Raw genomic sequence first — 17981 nt, forward strand, 5'->3', positions numbered from 1 at the left:
TGATCCGGTCCACCAGAGAACGCAACGTTACTTTTACATTTTATTTATCGACAGAGCCCTGCTGTTGTTTCACAGCTCCTTACTGGTGAACAACCTGCAGTGTTTGAGATTATTATTAAATTTTTACAAGTGTGTTTTATTCATCTAGTGTGTGTGAAGCTTATTGCTTCAATATATTCCCTGTAAGTCTGATGTTACGACAACATATTTCTGTGGTTTTTCCATGGTTTGACTTTGTTTGTGGCTCCATGGGGCTTTATAGAACCATGATGGAGAAAGATCAAGAGGTGAATTTGTGCATTATACTTTGTCAATTAGAGCAAGCCAGGCAGCCTTCTGTGTTTGAGAACTGTGCTGTTTGTTTTGTTTTTTTTATTTTAAAAATCGCCTACTAGAGGGCTGCAGCACCAATAACCAGCCTAGTTAAAATGAACGAAATGACACAAAAAAACATTAGTTCATTTTAATCAACGAGATTTGGTGACTCGAGTCTTTCAGACTTTTCCCATCACTAGCAGTCTGAAGCAATAGTATGAAGCTGCAGTACCGGAGGCTGCAGCTTCAGGACCCCCGCAATACTGGGACCGCAGTTTTAGGACCCTAGTTCTTTTGCGACAGCGCCATCTAGTGGAGTGGTGGTGATAATACACAGCAACACAAAGGAGGTTAACACTGTCTGCTAGCAGACAGGCCGACGTGCGCAGCTGTAGGGTTAACCGGTCGATATGCATATAATCAATAATTTAGGTTTATGCACACACTCGGTGGTGGTAAGGATAATTGGCTTCGGGGGGCTAACTAGCTAGCTGGCAGTATCAAAGCAAACAAGGGTCCTGGAATTGCTGTTCCGGTTTCTGAAACTGCAGCCTCCGGTACTGCAGCTAATGCTACTTGTCTGAAGGGGACGGGGGATGTTAGCTAGCGAAAACCGGCTTCACTTTTCCAGCAGTATGGAAAAACGAAACGATGTGTCTTGGTCTTGAGAAGATAACCCACTGTAACTGACAAAGTATGCTACAATCAAATACTCGTTACACACTAGGATGGGGAATCTCTGAGCACCTCACGATTTGATTGCGATTCGATTATAAAACAATTATCGATGCATAATTATTTTTTTTCTATACAGGATCCCTGGATAATTACTAAGCATTTAATTTGCGTATTAAAATCCAAAAGATTTATTAGCTTAAAAGGACTAGTTTGCAGACTGAAACTTACTGCTAATATATTTCTCTGCTTACTTTAACCGTCACGTTCTGTCGCTCGCTTGCTCTCATTCGCTCGGCCTCACACACAAGATTCACCGAGAGCTGCCAAGCGCCGGTTAGGGCTGAAACTATTCGATTTTAATCGATTAATAAAATGCTTCGTTTAATCCATGTAACTATACAGCACAGTGTTTCACAGGGACATTTTTTACTACCGCAAATTGCGTTTACGCTGTGAACACGACGTGATTGAGATGGCTCTGTTTGCAAAGTGGAGGAAGAGAGAGAAAATGGTGTGGGACAAAGAAGAAAGTGTCCAAAGGGATTATGGGATTATTATAAGAAAATGTCACCTCGGCAACAGCACGACGGCACCTGAACAAAAAGGTGTTCTGCCAGCGGACCACAGACAAGGTAAAAGCAACTTTAGCATTTAACTGAAATCATGATTGAGTTGAAGGCTAGCCAAAGTAAGCCGCAGTCCTCAACTGAAAAGAGCTGCACCTTTTACTCACCTCCACCTCTCTCTGTAGCTCAGACAATCCCTGCTACCTGCGTGTGCTAATCCATCCTTTCACCCGTTTTGTCTTTATAATCGACATCTTTATAATAACAAACAGCTGTGTGACGTTCAGTATTGCTCGTTTCACACTTCACATGTGTTTTCAAAACGTGGTTTGGAACGACTTCAAGACTGCCATCACAAGATGGTTAGTTGTGTAGTCTGAACGGCACGGCCATCGGCCGACGCTGAAAGTTTTGTAGTCTGCACGAGCCTTTAGTCTAACTTGTATAGCACTCGGGTGATGTTGGTAAAGCAGCTGTCTGGTTGTTGGTCTGATGTTTGCTGTATGACACACTATGAATTTCTGAAAGGACTAATAAATATCTATCACCTATAAACATGCACAGCTGATTCTGTTACGGTTGGGGGGGATTCGCCAAGCAAAAGTACTTCTTAATGATGCATCGATGAAAAGTTGAAATAATCTATAGAAGCATCGAATACTAAAATCATTTGCTGCAGCCCTAGTTACCATGCTTGCAGTGTGCGAGTTAAAATCATTACTTTGATATTAATGTTTGTGTGACATTTTAGTGGGGTGGTTATTCATTCCGCTGCGGTGGTGTGCCGAATACAGGCGAACACTATGAGTGCGCTCCTAATACGGTCCGGCTTCTGCAAGTTCCGCCTTTTGCGTTCCGTCAACGTTACGTTATCAATTAAGATTTAAATAATCGATTTTTAGACATTTGTTAATCGATTCATAATCTTCCATGTCCGCATCGCGATGCATCTAAGAATCGATTATTTCTCCCACCCCTACTACACACCTCCCGATTCGGAATTACGCTGCTCTTATAACAGCACCTGTCACTTAGATGTCCTTTTAAAGAATGAGGAGAGGAAGCGAACCAAGCCATGAGTATTACTGTGCTCGCATAGTGTGTGAGTGCAAATTAGTAGTGCATTGATATAATAATTGTGTGAAATTTTAGTAGCGGCGGTCATAATTCAGCAGCGGCACACCGCTGCTCCTGAATGCATACAGGGGAAACACTGACTTACTCTTGGGGAAATTACAATGTATAGCAAAAGTTTAAGCAAAACTGAACCAACAAACCCAGAAATCAAAATCCCCTCTGGGACAAATTATAATTCACTGGTAACTTTAATTGGATTTGGTTAAACTCCATTTTGGGTCTCATGTAAATACCATTACACTTCAGTCACAGAGCCTAGCCTCAGATATTATAAAATATATACCCAACAGTATTTGAAAATCTCAGTAGGTAGTTTCTGAGAACTGCTGGGTCTAGAAAGTGAAGCCAATGCAGAAGTGCCCAAAACCTGCATTCTTTCTAACTTTCATCAGGTGGCGACTCCACTGGCTTTATTACCTCAGTAAACACTTTCCCTAATGAGTTTATGGTCTCATTGCTTCAACACAACATGATGATCATTCAGTAAATTATGATCCCATTAAGAGGAAAATAAACAATAAAGCAAGGTATGCTTTAGGGCGGGGCTTCCTTGGGAATGACAAGTTGTTACCATGGCGATGAGGTTAGAGGCGATTCATATCCATGCACTGTGTAAATTTAACCCACACCTTTTGAAAAATCTTATTAGGAGTCACCTGTTTATATTTCTGGTGAGTACATTTAATTTGAAGCCTGTGCTAGCCAAAATTAGCATCACAGTTAATATCAAAGTTACATGAATCATGGAGTAGCTAGCACCGCCTCATCCATATATCGTCATGTCTGGTTCCAAAAAACCAAGTCAGCGACGGCTCAAAAACTCAAGGCTTTAAAACCGTAGTCTACAAACCAATGGGTGATGTCACAGTGACTACGTCCACTTCTTTTATACAGTCTACGGTTGTTTCACAACACTTGCCACCGCTCAGAAGTCATCCTCAAGTTATCTTCAAAGACTCTACTAACCATCTGGGTATAAAAATATTTTATCTGTTGCACGATTAAAAAGCAGACATTTTTTCCTAATCTTCCTAAATAAAGGTGGAAGCCAGAAATGAGGTATCTCCATGCTCAATTTGTGCAACATGAACCAAAACTACAAACGTTTTAGCAGTTATATTGGTGCACATTGATGCTTCTGTCCAGCATTTGGTTAATACTTTACAAAAAGAGAGTGGAGATATCATTTCTGGCTTCCTGAATAGGAAGTGAGGGCTGGGCTGGGATCTATACAAAGTTCCCAGGTCGGAGTGGAGGTCATCTAAAAGTGAAGTTGATCTGGCCAGTCTTTGCTTCTTTAATGTACTAGCTGAAGTTAGAACTAGGTTAAGGTTTAGATTATTTTGGACTGGAATTTAAGTTTAGGCATTGAAAAATGGCTCGAGGTGAATGTAAATAATGTTGGAGGTCCTCATAAGTGCACAAACATTCTGTGTCCCCGTCTCGGTATCTGCGACTGTGCTTTCTCTCCCACCTTCATTCTCTCTCTTTTCTTTCACTTTGTCTTTTCGCTCTTTGCTGTGTGAAATAACTGTGGGAAGTGAGAAATATGCCGCAATCAGTTGCTTGGCTGGAAAGAGAGAAGGGGAAGAGATGATAGAGGTGTGCACATAACCTCAGAGACATTATGCGTTGACCTATTTTTTATAGGACTGTAACTGTATAGTTGTCTTGGCATCATCCGGTACGTACCAGATGCCTTCTTCATCTAGAGGGGTCTAGCTGCAGACCTGCACTGTGGTGTCTCTTCCGGTGCAGGCTCCACTGCCAGGACAGAAAATATATTTTCTCATATTTTTTTTACATCCTCCTAAGGACACATTTTAAAGCATTATCTGTTGTTTTCGCCACACCACATATCGTGACAGTAGGTGATTGATTAGTGTTATTCAAAACATTAAAACAGAGGAAAAAAAGTATATTTTTGCTTTCAAAACAGCTAGAGCTATCAATAGTTATTATAGCACATAAATTACTGAATGTTACACATGTGGGTAGACTAGTTCTCGTTACAGGTAGTACACACAAACAGTGGCTATCTCCTGAAGTAGTCTGGTAGGAGTTTTGTGGACAATATTAAAAGTTTATTTAACTGTGTGTTTGGCTTTATTAACCGTTTTTGTAAAGTGTTTAACAAGGGCATAGGTTTATATTAAAATGTTGACTATGACGCTCAGGTTGGTTATTTGTCATCCAAAAGATGAACTACAGGTTTGTTTGTTTGTTTTTTATTATTCAGGCCTTTCGGTGTAGACAAATGTTTACTGAAAAAAGTTGTTTACATGCTTAAACAGCGTGCAAAGAATTTGCTGGCGGTATGATTTCATCTTATTTAAATTTAGGTTTATGTGCTACCACAGTGTCTCCCAACCCTCTCCTGCATGTTTTAGATCTTCCTTGCTCTAAGACAGCTGATTTAAGCAGCTTCAGGAGTTCAAATGGAGTTGATCATGTGACAACAAGCCTGTCAATATTTAAATATGAATTGAAGCAAAATAGTTTTCTAAGTCTAGTTTAGACTATTTATCGGTAGGGTTATCGAGAGGAACTTAGTAGTTAGAGTTAGTGAACAAATATCAAACAAACGACATGTAAGCACACAAACGCAGCATCTAAAACTAGGGATGCAGCGATTAACCGCTCTTTAAAACGTCACGGTTAATTAATCGTTAAGGCTCAGATACACAGAGTGTCTCTGCACGAAACGAAACTGTGGCAACTTGCACAAAACGAAAACAAAGTTACATGAGCGGTGCACCACCTTAAAGTGTCGTGCTTATCACAGGCACCCTTGCAAAACTCTGGCAGAGGGACCAAATTGGGAAGCTTTCTTTACCAAAGAAACGACTGAAGTCGGCAGTGTGGGAGCATTTTGGGTACATGACCGGGGCGTTACTAAAAATGACGGATCACCTGTTTAAAAAAGTGCCGTTAAAAGGATGCAGAACCTGCGGGATCACCACCCAGCATTGCACACCCAAATAAAGGTAGGCCTAATACATTATATTACAATCAATGCCGTAGCGGTGAGAGTCGCGCTTTCAGTGCAACATAAACAAACAAAGCAGGTGTAACCTTTCAGACCCACCGCAACTACAGCACCGCTGCACTATGAGGCCCATTATTTTCAATGACTTGTGACGCGCCAGGGTGGTTTGTTGCTGCGCTGAGCAACATGCACCATATGGCGAGCTGGCGCGCACGCCGTGGCCAAAGTGGTTGAGCAGTAGTGCTGAGCAGCTTCCACTCACTGCAAATCGCCTCTTTTATGAAAGGGCCCTTATGGAAGACAGAACGTAGTCCTCACAAGATCATTGAACTTTGAACATTACATCCTGTTGCCTCCTGTCTGTGTTGAGAAAATGTTGCCAGGTGTAAAACACTAACATACATCCGGAGCTTATAGACTTTCAGCACTATAGACAACCAATTAAATAACACTTAATTAACACTGCACTCAATTTCTCTCATTTTCACTAAAACGTATATGTATGGATGAGTTAATATTCCTCTTATATTAAACTTATATATATATATATAAAATTTCGTTAATGTAATTAACTGAGATTTTACACCAATAGTTTGGACAAATTGTGCTTTTGAACCTGATAGATACGTTTCCATCCAAGTTGTCATTGCCTATTTAGCCATTACAATTGCGCAGCACAATAATGATGGGAAGGATTCCTTTTAGTTGGCATCAACCATGGATCTGGAATAGGTTACTGGAATCAAATGAGTAAAGGAATTCAAAAACAAACCCAGCCAACAGGGATGCTGTCCAATCAGTGACTGATCTGGCTTGGGAACACCCTGTCTGCTGCTGAAAGCTGAATGGAAACTATTGCTGTCCAAACTTTCTAAGCCCAGATTAGTGAGATGCAATACCACATGCTGCGGAAAAAACATGGATGTTGTACATGTGATGTCATCCTTTGGATTGTTAGATGTATTAAAACCAGGATTTTGAGGAACACTTGCCAGAACTTTCTCATCTGAGTACAGTAGGTGGGGTAGATAAATACTGTATGTGAAGTGTTTCCTGAACTGAACAGTTGGTCTCTTTCTGACACAAAGAGGAATGTCCTTCATCAGGTTGACTAATATTCACTTCCCAAATGTAAGTTCCCTGCACAGTAAAAGTGTAGGAATTTGTCATGGCAACCTTAAACACAGGCTGTTCTTCAAAAAGTGCTTGACATTTTTAAAGCCTACATGGCTAATACTCACTACTTTCTGTGGTGATCTTCCGGTTTCCAGATACTGTGCAATTGCTATTTCCAGTATACTCGCTAAATGTTAACAGCATTTTGTATATGAAGATGTTATTTTTCAGCATTTGGTTGAAGCAGTATTTGTACTAATTAAACCTACTGTGTAACACAGGGCTTCACACAGCAGCGCTCTGAGCAGTTTTGAGTGTTCTTGGTGCTGCAGAGGGATTCGGAGACAATAACATTCCAACATTCCACTGACTCATAAAATTAAGTGTTGTCACACAGAGCTTCCATACAAGAGAGACCCCAAACACTGAGGTGCTTGCTGGCTTCTAAAACTACTGTGTTGTACTTTTCTAGACAGTTCATGTCATAAAACTATAAAAGGTTACCGGTATCCTAGTTTACAGTCCCAGTAAAGTACTGAATATTTTCAAGGTACAGGGTAAAAGTTGAAGACCGTTTAAAAAAAAAATTGACAGTCTTTTTGTTCAAATTAATTTCAGATTGATGATATTTCAACTCAACAGCCAAACAAACTCCCTTCAGTGCTCTCAGAAGCTCTGTCCCCCAAATTTCAGATCTCAGAAGTTTTTCCAGCATTGAAACCCCTTCGCCCTTGACTGGTCATAACTTCTGTTTATACTCTTCAGACCTATTCCTCTTTAGCTGTTTATCAGCAATCTCTCTTTCTTCATAGTGGCTGGAGTCCAGCACGTTCGACTATGCTGGTGTATAGAACTCTCTCTCCCACTGCCCCCCTCCCTCAATCACTCCTAGCTAGCAAATTGTGATGCTGAATATGACGAACTGGATTAAAATTACTTACTACCCATTTAGCTATACGGTAAACAATTTATTGTTAAGTTATATAATTTAGTGATTTTAGTTTTTACATTTTTGTTCACTTGTGTTTCCATAGTGATGGCGGAGGCCCACCAGGCAGTGGCGTTCCAGTTCACCATAACGCCAGAGGGGATTGACCTGCAGCTATCCTATCAGGCCCTGAACCAGATCTACCGGTCTGGAGTACGATCCTGGAAGAAACGAGTCAGCCGCATGAGGGTGAGTGTGTTTTGGTGATCACTAGCAGCTTTACAGCGCAACCTGTCCCTAAAGGTGCAAGCACACTGTGCGAGTTAAGACCGCAACCTACTGTAATCACCCCAGCCCCGCCACTAATCGTTCAAAACATACCGTTTAACAGTCTGACCGGCCGCTGTGAGCGCAGAGAGAAATTCCGGTGGGCGGGTCGCTCTGCGGCCGCTTTTGCAGCTCGTTTTATAATACAGCGAGGGAGATGCATCGGAAGGTGAAGCTGTGAGTCAGAAGAAAGCATGGAGAAGATAAGGAAGGTTTGTGTTTGGCTAGTTGGCTATTTAGCTGTATCAGGTGCCTTTTGTTAAAACGTTCAACTTTTCATAAAGTGAATGAGCTCCTCAGTGTCACTTTTTTTCGACCAACCAATCACAGCCTGAATGGGGCGGGACATTAAAAGTTTCACGTGCTGCAGCGAACACGCACATTTGTATTAGTTTGGCCTCCAGGTTGTCTAGAGCCTCTACAGTGGACAGATGTAGATTTAGCCAGAGATCAGGTGGGTGTGGTATGAGGGGTATGATGTGCTGTGTTTATATTGTAGGCAATGGTTGCAGGCAACTCTAAACTTTATTACCAGATCAAAACTGTTTTAGCTTGAAACTTTGAAGTTGCACAACAGCAGTAAGGAACACAAAACTTGTAGGGACCGATGCATCACTCAAAATACTAAGCTCCTCCCCACTAACAGTGGTCATTGATTAATACCTGTACCAAAAAAAAGAGTGGTGCCACCAAATCATGCGCTGATGCGATCACCTGAGAAAGTTGGTAGCACCAGTGCTACCAGTGGAAAAGTAAGTCTAGAGCCCTGTGTTGCTACGTTTTATTATTTCTTCTTATCTTGGACACAGTTGTATTTGGTAACAGATGGTTTCAGTATTTATTATTAGCACTGTAAGTGCCCTTTGTTTACATAGCCAAAATCACAAGTTTGTCACAGAGGAGTTTGCGGTCTATCCTTGTACCCTCCCCACCCCTGATACGGATAACATCGGATGCCTTAGTCCTTTGGCTATATTGGCATTTGTCTAAACTGTGTGTGTGTGTGTGTGTGTACGATAAGTAGGAGGTGGTGTGTAGAGATGTAATCTGTGTGCTGTGGGAGCTGAATGCTGAAGGCCTAATAGCATTGGTGAGGAATGATGAGCATTTCCTAACATGTACATGACATGACATGCATTTCTGTCCCTGCTGGGGTGACAAAGACACAGCTGTTAGCTTCTCAAATCTGTTTGCTTATCCTGTCAGGTCCCTGCAAGCGAATGCTGTGAGGTCACACATAATTCAAACTACCAAAAATTAAGAATTGAAAGTTTACAAAGATATAAGATGTGGTGCTATTGTCGAACATCTTGTAAAAACATTTCCAACTCTAAAGCTACTTTAGGCTAAATGCAAATCATCAGTTTTTAATATTCACTCTTAGCAGGAAAAAATTGTTTCTAACGCTGAGCCCACACTAGAGGATAATCAGGCAGATCTTGGGCAAGTCCATGGACTCGCCACTGTACACGTTTAGAAATGTGTGGTCCTGGATCTTGACTGAATGCTCTGGTGTGTTGGTGTTTTTTTTTTTTTGTTTTTCTTACAATTAAGTTATTATAATTTAAATTAATAAAGTTTGGTTAAACCTTTCTTTGTCTGTGGCATCCCACGTTTTTAAATCAAATTTAAGATTTGAAAATCCTCTAGTGTGCAGCAGACGTAAGAGGAACCTCTGTTTTCAGCAGTTTTGCCAGAATTGTAAAAGAAAGGAAATATGTTCACTAATCACAACGTCTATTTTTCTTCTTATGTGGTAACAGAACAGGGTGATCAAGGGAGTCTACCCTGCCAGCCCTTCCTCCTGGCTCTTTGTTGTCATAGCAATCCTGGCCACGATGTACATGCGCTCGGATCCCAGCATGGGGCTCATCACCATGATACAGCAACACCTGCCGCTAAGGTACTCGCACACAGGGACGACTATCTTTACCTGCTTAAGATGGAGGATGGCTGCTCTTTTCTCTCTTGTATATGAAGTTGGTGATCCATGAATTTGATGTCGTTGTACTGCATTAGCAAAGCCATTATAAGCTCACATATGTAAGAGTGATTTGTGTAGTACTTGGAAATAGAGCTTAACTCAAAACATATCCTAGAGGATATTAGCAGATTGCAGATAACATCAGTATCGGTGTACATATCGGCCAGTAGGTAATAAGAAATTGCAGTTTGTCCACCAGAGAGCACTGATTACTTTCACACTGTAAAATATCCCTCTTAAAATATGTCTGTTACAATTTAGAAAACAAACACATGAACAAACCTGCATCTGTTTAAAAAATACGTACTATTGGATCGTGTATCATTATTAGATTTCTTTTTTTACTTACAAATGTCAATATCAGTCTCAAAAATCCAGTGTTGATTGGGATATAAATGAGCATGCTGCCAGCTGAATGGAACGGCTCCACCTTAAAGACCAGTCTGTTGTGCATTAGTAACGGGAGGAAAAGGATTTAGTTTGGCTGGTCCAAACAAACATTACCTCTTTACATATAAAGCTGATGAGTCATATTGGAGCAGTATGGGTGTGGTGAACTCTCCCCTACTTTGCTAACTGTGGCTTTGGATAACATTGCTGACTCACTGTCTAGCTCATAGTCACACACAGTGTTCTTTCTGAAATGCGTGGTTGCAAACTGTGATGTTTAAAGAGTTGGTATTGTGCTTTTTGCCCCTTTCCCTCTCCTTTTTGAGTTATATACATTTTTTTGTGCATGTAATAGGTTTGCAAGATGAAAAAGCCCAAAGTCCAGCCCAAAGGGAGCTCTCATCTCCCACAGAAAACTCTACTCTGAACTGCTCGAAAACCGCTCATTTGTAGTCCAGTCGCACGTCATAACGCTCGCCAAGCGGCTAGTCCGACACACCCTCAGAAACACGATGGAGAAACACTGAGTTTCTCCAGGCGGTAAATGGACATGAAGTTGTTACTGTGATGTAGAGACAGAGCTTAGTTAAAACTTTATGGATGAAAGATACTTTTGTTACAGATTAATAACTCTGAAACTCTTGCTCCAGTCCATTTTGCAGCTGAACCGAAGCCGTGTTTACCAGCTTCTTGCTGACCCGCCCTTCTCTGCTTCTGATTGGCTAGTAGTAGTCCTTAACTATGAACTGTGCATGTGCAACTCCAAACAAAGATCATGTAGAGACAACTACTAGTGTCGCAGAGCGGATGTGTTACGGGTACGTGGTGTTGTCATAGACGCAACGCACAAATTTTTCTGTTTAAGCTCTTCACATTCTCCGTTCCCCCTGATGGGTAGGGTAAACACTGTGTCCTGTGACTCACATGTGACACCTCCAGTTTTCAGGCATTAGACATGTGCTTTTCCATATCAGTATAAGTAATATAATTATAATCATTATAATCAACATGCGGGCTTCTGTTTATGCTATTTGGATGTCTCAGCATTATGTAGCCCGTATATACCGTTGCCACAGGATTAAAGTAGACTGTTTAATCATCATCCCGGTTTGTTTATTTGTTTGTAGCCTGTCTGAGACATTTCATGTCTGTTTCACCATTGAGTCCCCTTGTCAAGTCAAAGTAGAATTGAAATGTAGCGGGTCTTAGGGGAAGACAAAATAAATAAAAATTAAATAAAGTGGCTACTGACGGACTGACTGCAGAGAGGAGATCAAACGGAACCAACCAATGCTGATGGCTACACGGAGCATTTAAAAATACGCACGGCATCGTCAGTTTACGGGATAGAGCATGAATCATACAAACAAATACCGTGGAAGAGCAAGACTGTGGCGTGATCAGCAGTAAGACTGCAAGTCTGAGATGTCCATGAAGTCTGAAGAGGCAGCCGGTAAGATGCTGAACTGCAGTAATGTGACAAACGTTCTACTGGAGATTACTGCTGCTGTTGAACCAGCTTGGGAGTTGTGCTGAATAGTTGGCTTGGTCTGTCACTTTGGTGTTAAATGTTAGTTGGTTGTATTTGTGATTCTGATCTTTAAGTAGAAGCACGGATGCGGTGATAAAAAGAAACTGAGTGGGGATTGTTAATAATAAAAATAATAGTAAAAATAGTAGTAGTAGTAAAAATATCATCTTTATTTGTAGAGCACTTTTCAAAAACAAGTTACAAAGTGCTTTAACAAGTGTAAAGACAATAATACCCAAAAGACAATAATACAAAAACAATACAAGATAAAAGCATGAAAACATTGAAAAGACTAAAATACACGTTTAAGATAATATAAAATTAGTAAAATAAAATAAAGTCAAATAAGATCGGGAAAAGCTCTCCTATAAAAGTATGTTTTAAGAAGGGACTTAAAAGAGTTCACTGACTCAGCTGACCTGATTTCCTCGGGCAGGCTGTTCCAGAGCCTCGGGGCCCTGACAGCAAACGCTCTGTCCCCTTTAGTTTTCAGTCGAGACTCTGGAACAGATAGCAGACCTCTGCCTGAGGATCTCAAGGTACGTGCTGGTGTGTATGGGACTAAAAGGTCAGAAATATAACAAGGCGAGAGGCCATGAAGAGCTTTCAAAGTGATCAATAGAATTTTAAAGTCAATTCTAAAACATACTGGGAGCCAGTGTAATGAAGCTAAAATAGGAGTAATGTGGTCATATTTCTTTGTTCTAGTTAAAAGCCTCGCAGCTGAGTTCTGGACAATCTGGAGTCGATCAATAGATTTTTGGATTAAACAAGTGAAAAGGCTGTTGCAATAATCCAGGCGTGATGAGATGAAGGTGTGTAAAATGGTCTTGGTGTCTTTAAAAGTTAACATGGATTGAATATTTGCTATATTTCTAAGTTGATAAAAATTTTTTAAATTACTAACAAACCAGACACCAAGGTTCTTTGCCACAGGCTTAATGTGATTTACTAGGGAACCAGCAGATGGCAGTATTTGATCAGCCATCTGCTGAGACCCGATGACCAGGATTTCTGTTTTGCGTGAGTTCCGCTGAGGGAAATTATTTGACATCCATTTTTTAACTTCACAAAGGCAGTTGGTAAGTGAACTCAGCATTCCAGGGTCTGTGGATCTAATGGGCAAGTACATTTGTGTGTCATCAGCATAAATATGAAAAGAAATACCATGTTTATGGATAATATGTTCAAGGGGAAGCAGATACAAGGAAAACAAAATGGATCCTAAGACCGACCCCTGAGGCACACCATATTTAACTGGACAGAACGAAGAGACATAGTTGTTTACAGACACGCAAAACTTCCTATTTGACAGGTAGGATGAAAACCATTCTAGGGCAGTACCAGAGATCCCCACCCAGTGCCTCAGTCTGTCTAACATGATGTTGTGATCAATGGTGTCAAAAGCAGCGCTAAGGTCCAGGAGTACCAGGACTGAGCACATGCCTTCATCAGCAGATATTAAAAGGTCATTAGTGACTTTAAGCAGGGCAGTCTCAGTGCTGTGGTACTTCCTGAAACCAGATTGAAACTTTTCAAATAATTTGTTGTTTTCCAGCACAGTGAGCAGCTGTTTGGACACAATTTTTTCTAGAATCTTTGCAATAAAAGGCAGTTTTGGGAGGGAGGGATCTAAACCAGGTTTCTTTAAAAGTGGGTTCACGTAAGCAATTTTAAAATAATCAGGGACACAACCAGTATATAGGGAGCTGTTGAAAACGGATCAAATGGGGCCCAACAGAATCTATTACTTTCAGTAAAAACTTTGTAGTTATTACATCAAGTAGGCTGGAGGACACTCTCATTTGTGTGTAAAAGCTCAGACAAGTTAATGGGATAAAACTGGTTGAACCTCTCTTGTTGTTGGTGAGGAACCTCTGAGTAAGAGGCCGCGGGGGTAATAGAGGCTCTGATTGACACCACATTATTGGTAAAATAAGAATATAAAAACAATTCAGTCATCATTACTTCCAGCTGAGGCACAAGGAGGGGTTGGGTTTACCAGCTGATCCACAGTCTTAAACAGAAACCTGGGATTGTGTTTACGTGTAGTAATGAGTTCAGAAAAATAGTGTGTTCTCGCATCCTTAACCATGTTATTGTAGTTAATTAATAAATCCTTCAGACTGAGGTAATGGACTTGGAGACTGGATTTTTTCCACCTGCGCTCTGCTTTCCTGCATTCCTTTTTTAGGCTGCGAATGCTGTCATTTATCCAGGGTTGCTTACTAGCTTTAGACGTAGGCCTAACCTTTAGAGGAGCGGTAATATTGAGTGACGACAAGCAGATATGATTGAAGTGATCGACCAGATTGTTGGTGTTGGAAAAAATAATACATTTTGTAAACATGAAAATCATCAGTATGCATTATCAAGATTTTATATAGGTAATACAATGACCCCGTGGACAATTACATGAAAACAAATAAGTCTTTAGAAGACAGTGATAGTAAATGTATTGTGAAAGCACACACAGTTTGGAATTATGCTGCATTCGCTTATTCAAACTGGACAAAACATTGCGGCATAATCCCAGACTGTGTGTGCTGTCCAGTTTTGTCCAGTATGAATGAGCGAATGTGGCATATTGCCGGACATTGTGTGAAAAGAGTATTTGATTGTGCACAAACAGTCTCAAATCCCTTTGTCACAAAACCATATGCACAAGTGCAGTATACACAGCATATACACCTATACACAACATAGTAGGGCTGTGATTTACATAATAAACATAAAACGGCAATGTTGGGTCAAAGATTGTAGTTAAAGATTGTAGCACAGCAGCCGTGCTCTGCGGCATTTTTATAGTGATCCTGTATTAATGTGTTTTTGGTTTCATTTCAGAAAAATCACCTCCGTGGTCAGAAGAGGAATGCAAGAACTTTGAACACGCACTACAGATGTATGACAAGAATTTTCACCTCATACAGAAACATAAAGTGAGTCTTATTTCATGATTTGACAAGATTCCCCTTTTTGCACGAAAAGGTTCTCACACACAATGCTGTGAACATTTCTCATCCCTTTTTTCATCCCCCCCCTCAGGTCACAACACGAACAGTAGCAGAATGTGTGGCGTTTTACTACATGTGGAAAAAGTCCGAGCGCTTTGACTTCTTTGTGCAGCAGAATCGGTTTGGGAAGAAAAAGTACAGCAGCTATCCTGGCGTAACGTAAGTGGCAGAGGAGTTGTCCGCACATCTGGTAGCATTCTTTTTTTGTGTTTCTGCTTATGTTTAATACAGTGAGCTCTGAAAAGATTTGTGTGCACATAATTTGGACGAAACTTGCAATTAAACATGTTTGTATCCAGGGACCTGATGGACAGGCTAGTGGATGAAGCAGAGGGACTAGCAGTGGACAGTTCCTCCTCTGTGTGTTCAGGAGCAGGTGGAGGAGGAAGGCTAGAGACCACCACAGACCAACAGCTCAGCCTGCTCAACTCCATCACTGCCAGCGACCTCACAGGTCAGGAACGGGACGAAGTTCTGCATTTACAGAAAAACTTGAGGAATAGAAATACTTGCTAACATCAGACCTGTATTGTATGAATGATTTACCTCATTTGTTAATGTTGTTTCCGACCCCCTCAATCCACATGCTTCTTGACCGGAGTCTCTTATTGCTTCCAGTCATTTAATGTTAATTGAGTTTCCTGTCTCCTTGCAGCTTTGAGTAACAGTGTAGCCACAGTGTGCAGCCCTGCAGACGTTAATTGCCTGGACTCCTACAGCTTTCCCCCACTGGAAAGTCTCCATCGCGGGTCCTTGAACCACGACGAATCACTTGGGTTCCCTTCTAATGGCGCCGACCCCGACTGCCTCAACATGCTCGACGCTGGCTTCTACCACTCTGACCTGGGCCAGCTAGGAGGAGTGTGCGTCAACAAGGACTGCGAGCGGCCCTCCAAGAGACTCAAGATGGCGCTGCCTGACTCCTTTATCAATGACGTGTCTGTGGGTAACCTTGAAGTGGACTTCGAAGCGCGACGGACAGCGACGCACCACCACCGAATCACCGGCGCCAAAATGGCAGTGTCCGTCACAGACTTTGGGAGCTTGGCTGGCAACGGCGAGCCCAACGGGTTTCTGGGAGCACATGCAAGGCACCACACACAGCACACTGCGGCACTTCAGTCAGAGTGATCTTCCTCGTGTTCTTCCCTTTTGAAACCCCTTATCCCACTTGTACATAAGACTGAACTCACTGGAGAATCTTTGTTTAAATTCTATTATATATATATATATATAGATATATATCTATATATAGATCTATATATCTAGATATCTATCTATATATAGATATATCTATATATATATATATAGATATATAGATATATATGTATATGAATATACTTTTGTTTTCATTTTTGTGTAATATGACATCAGTGATGTCTATCATATAGAACTAAAAATCTTGATTTCTCTCAAGAGTTTATATAGCCATTTATTTTATTTTTGTTTTGCGGTCTTGAGATGTGATGTGTAACGTCCATGTACAGTGGGGCCCAGAGGCTGCAGTAGGAAAGTTGTGTATTTTCCTCCCTCACATCTTCAGAGCTACAGTATGTTTTCTTGCCATTCTTTCCAGCTGCCAAAGTTGGCTCAGTTTTCTGCCTGTAGTGTTAGTATTTAGTTGCTCATCTATGTTGTTTTTTGAAGTGGTACTTTTTTTTTAAAATAAGTGTTTGGTTTACAGGTACATTTTAGTAACCAGGCTAGTGCAAATTGTTTTTATTTGTATGCCCGACATAAACCTCGCTAGATACATTATATGAAGAGCAACACTAGCATTGAGATTAGCTTGGAGACCTTCCAGTTTGGCTTTCTTTCTGTTTTTCTCCTGTGGAAGGTTGTCTGCAGTTTCTTCTTCTTTACTTTTAAACTGTTCAAAGTTGCCAAACTGGACCATGTGAATGTTTGCAATGTAAATTTGTCTTTTCACCCAAATTATAGTCCCTAAATTCAGAGTTTTTCTATTACATTTTTAAACAGGCGATGAACACCTGTGCAGAGTAACATAATGGGAGTCTGTAGTTGGATATTTTGTTATTTTTATTTATCCTGCTTCTTTCCATCAGGGTAGCAGTCAGACAAGCAAACCATAACAGCAATATTGCAATGCAAAGATATTTGTTGGGTTAATAGTCAAACATAGACATCATCAGGCACCGTAAAGTAATTATTATTTATTGCATATACTTTTTACCTTTTTGCAAGCTTTTATTCAGTCCTATCAACTCATGGTTACTCTGTGGCAAGTTTAGCTGTATATGTCCCTTTTTAGTTGTAGTAAAAATAATATATGCTCCTAAATCAAGTTAACGTGATTTTCAGACCACTTAAACCTGCTAGCAGTATTATCTCTTTATTTAAAGTCACTATCATTTTGTATTCAAACTCTGCCTAACCTGTTCTGACTCGAGAATGCCTTGTGTACGTTCTAGTAGCAGAAACGAAGCAGTTTTCTCTTGACTGAAGTCCATAATTGTGAATTGTAAAATGTTTAGCGGGGTATCGTCAGTTGATTGGATGCAGTAGTAGTGTTTACTTAATTTATCTATGCATTGTGCTATGAATAATTAGTTTGTTTCAGGGGTACATCATGTTTGTCGTGTCCGTTTATCTACTAATTCACCATTGTGTGTGTGTGTGTGTGTGTAGACGGGATTCACGCCGATAACCCTTCATTAAGTTTTAAGTAATTCCGTTTCCAAGCTCCGCATCAGAGAAGACGTTCACTTCTGCGTTTCATGTAAATAATTAGCAAATAGCCTTTAACAAGTCTATAAACTGACCTCTTACACTTGTGAATCTGTGTTGATACAAAAGTTTTAATTTGATTCCTTGTCAAAAGGCAATAATTTGTAGATATGTACAGATATTTTGGGTTTTGCATTTTACCGGTTGACTTGGTGTTTGAAATTCATTTTTTTCCTCTTTGCAAAGTCATGCCCCCCCCCCCCCCCCCCCCCCCCCCCCCCCCCCCCCCCCCCCCCCCCCCCCCCCCCCCCCCCCCCC

The 17981-nt window shown here is 40.8% G+C and overlaps 2 protein-coding genes across 3 annotated transcripts in view; both read left to right on the top strand.

The window, feature by feature from the left end:
* cpt1a2b (carnitine palmitoyltransferase 1A2b) overlaps nt 1-17981 on the top strand; it is a 63939-nt gene that overhangs the window by 2111 nt on the left and 43847 nt on the right. For both annotated transcript variants that reach the window (XR_006828441.1, XM_046071297.1), the window contains exons 2-3: nt 7836-7978; nt 9820-9959. Coding sequence is in view for 1 of the 2 variants with exons in the window: in XM_046071297.1 (XP_045927253.1) it covers nt 7838-7978; nt 9820-9959 (281 nt within the window). In the remaining variant the exon portion in view is untranslated. The remainder of the gene's footprint in view (nt 1-7835; nt 7979-9819; nt 9960-17981) is intronic.
* LOC123984597 (mesoderm induction early response protein 3-like) lies at nt 14771-16928 on the top strand. Its single transcript, XM_046071560.1, has 4 exons — nt 14771-14900; nt 15007-15134; nt 15275-15429; nt 15631-16928. Exons 1-4 carry the CDS (start codon nt 14862-14864, stop codon nt 16104-16106), a joined length of 798 nt encoding a protein of 265 aa, XP_045927516.1. The 5' UTR covers nt 14771-14861; the 3' UTR covers nt 16107-16928.

This window comes from Micropterus dolomieu, linkage group LG02 (assembly GCF_021292245.1).
Source record: "Micropterus dolomieu isolate WLL.071019.BEF.003 ecotype Adirondacks linkage group LG02, ASM2129224v1, whole genome shotgun sequence".
NCBI lineage: Eukaryota > Metazoa > Chordata > Actinopteri > Centrarchiformes > Centrarchidae > Micropterus > Micropterus dolomieu.

Excerpts from the sequence above, each read along its gene's own strand:
- LOC123984597 (XM_046071560.1), top strand. The coding sequence starts at position 14,862 with ATGTATGACAAGAATTTTCACCTCATACAGAAACATAAA. Across the intron at positions 14,901-15,006 it reads ACCTCATACAGAAACATAAA|GTCACAACACGAACAGTAGC; the intron begins GTGAGTCTTATT and ends CCCCCCCCTCAG. Across the intron at positions 15,135-15,274 it reads AGCAGCTATCCTGGCGTAAC|GGACCTGATGGACAGGCTAG; the intron begins GTAAGTGGCAGA and ends GTTTGTATCCAG.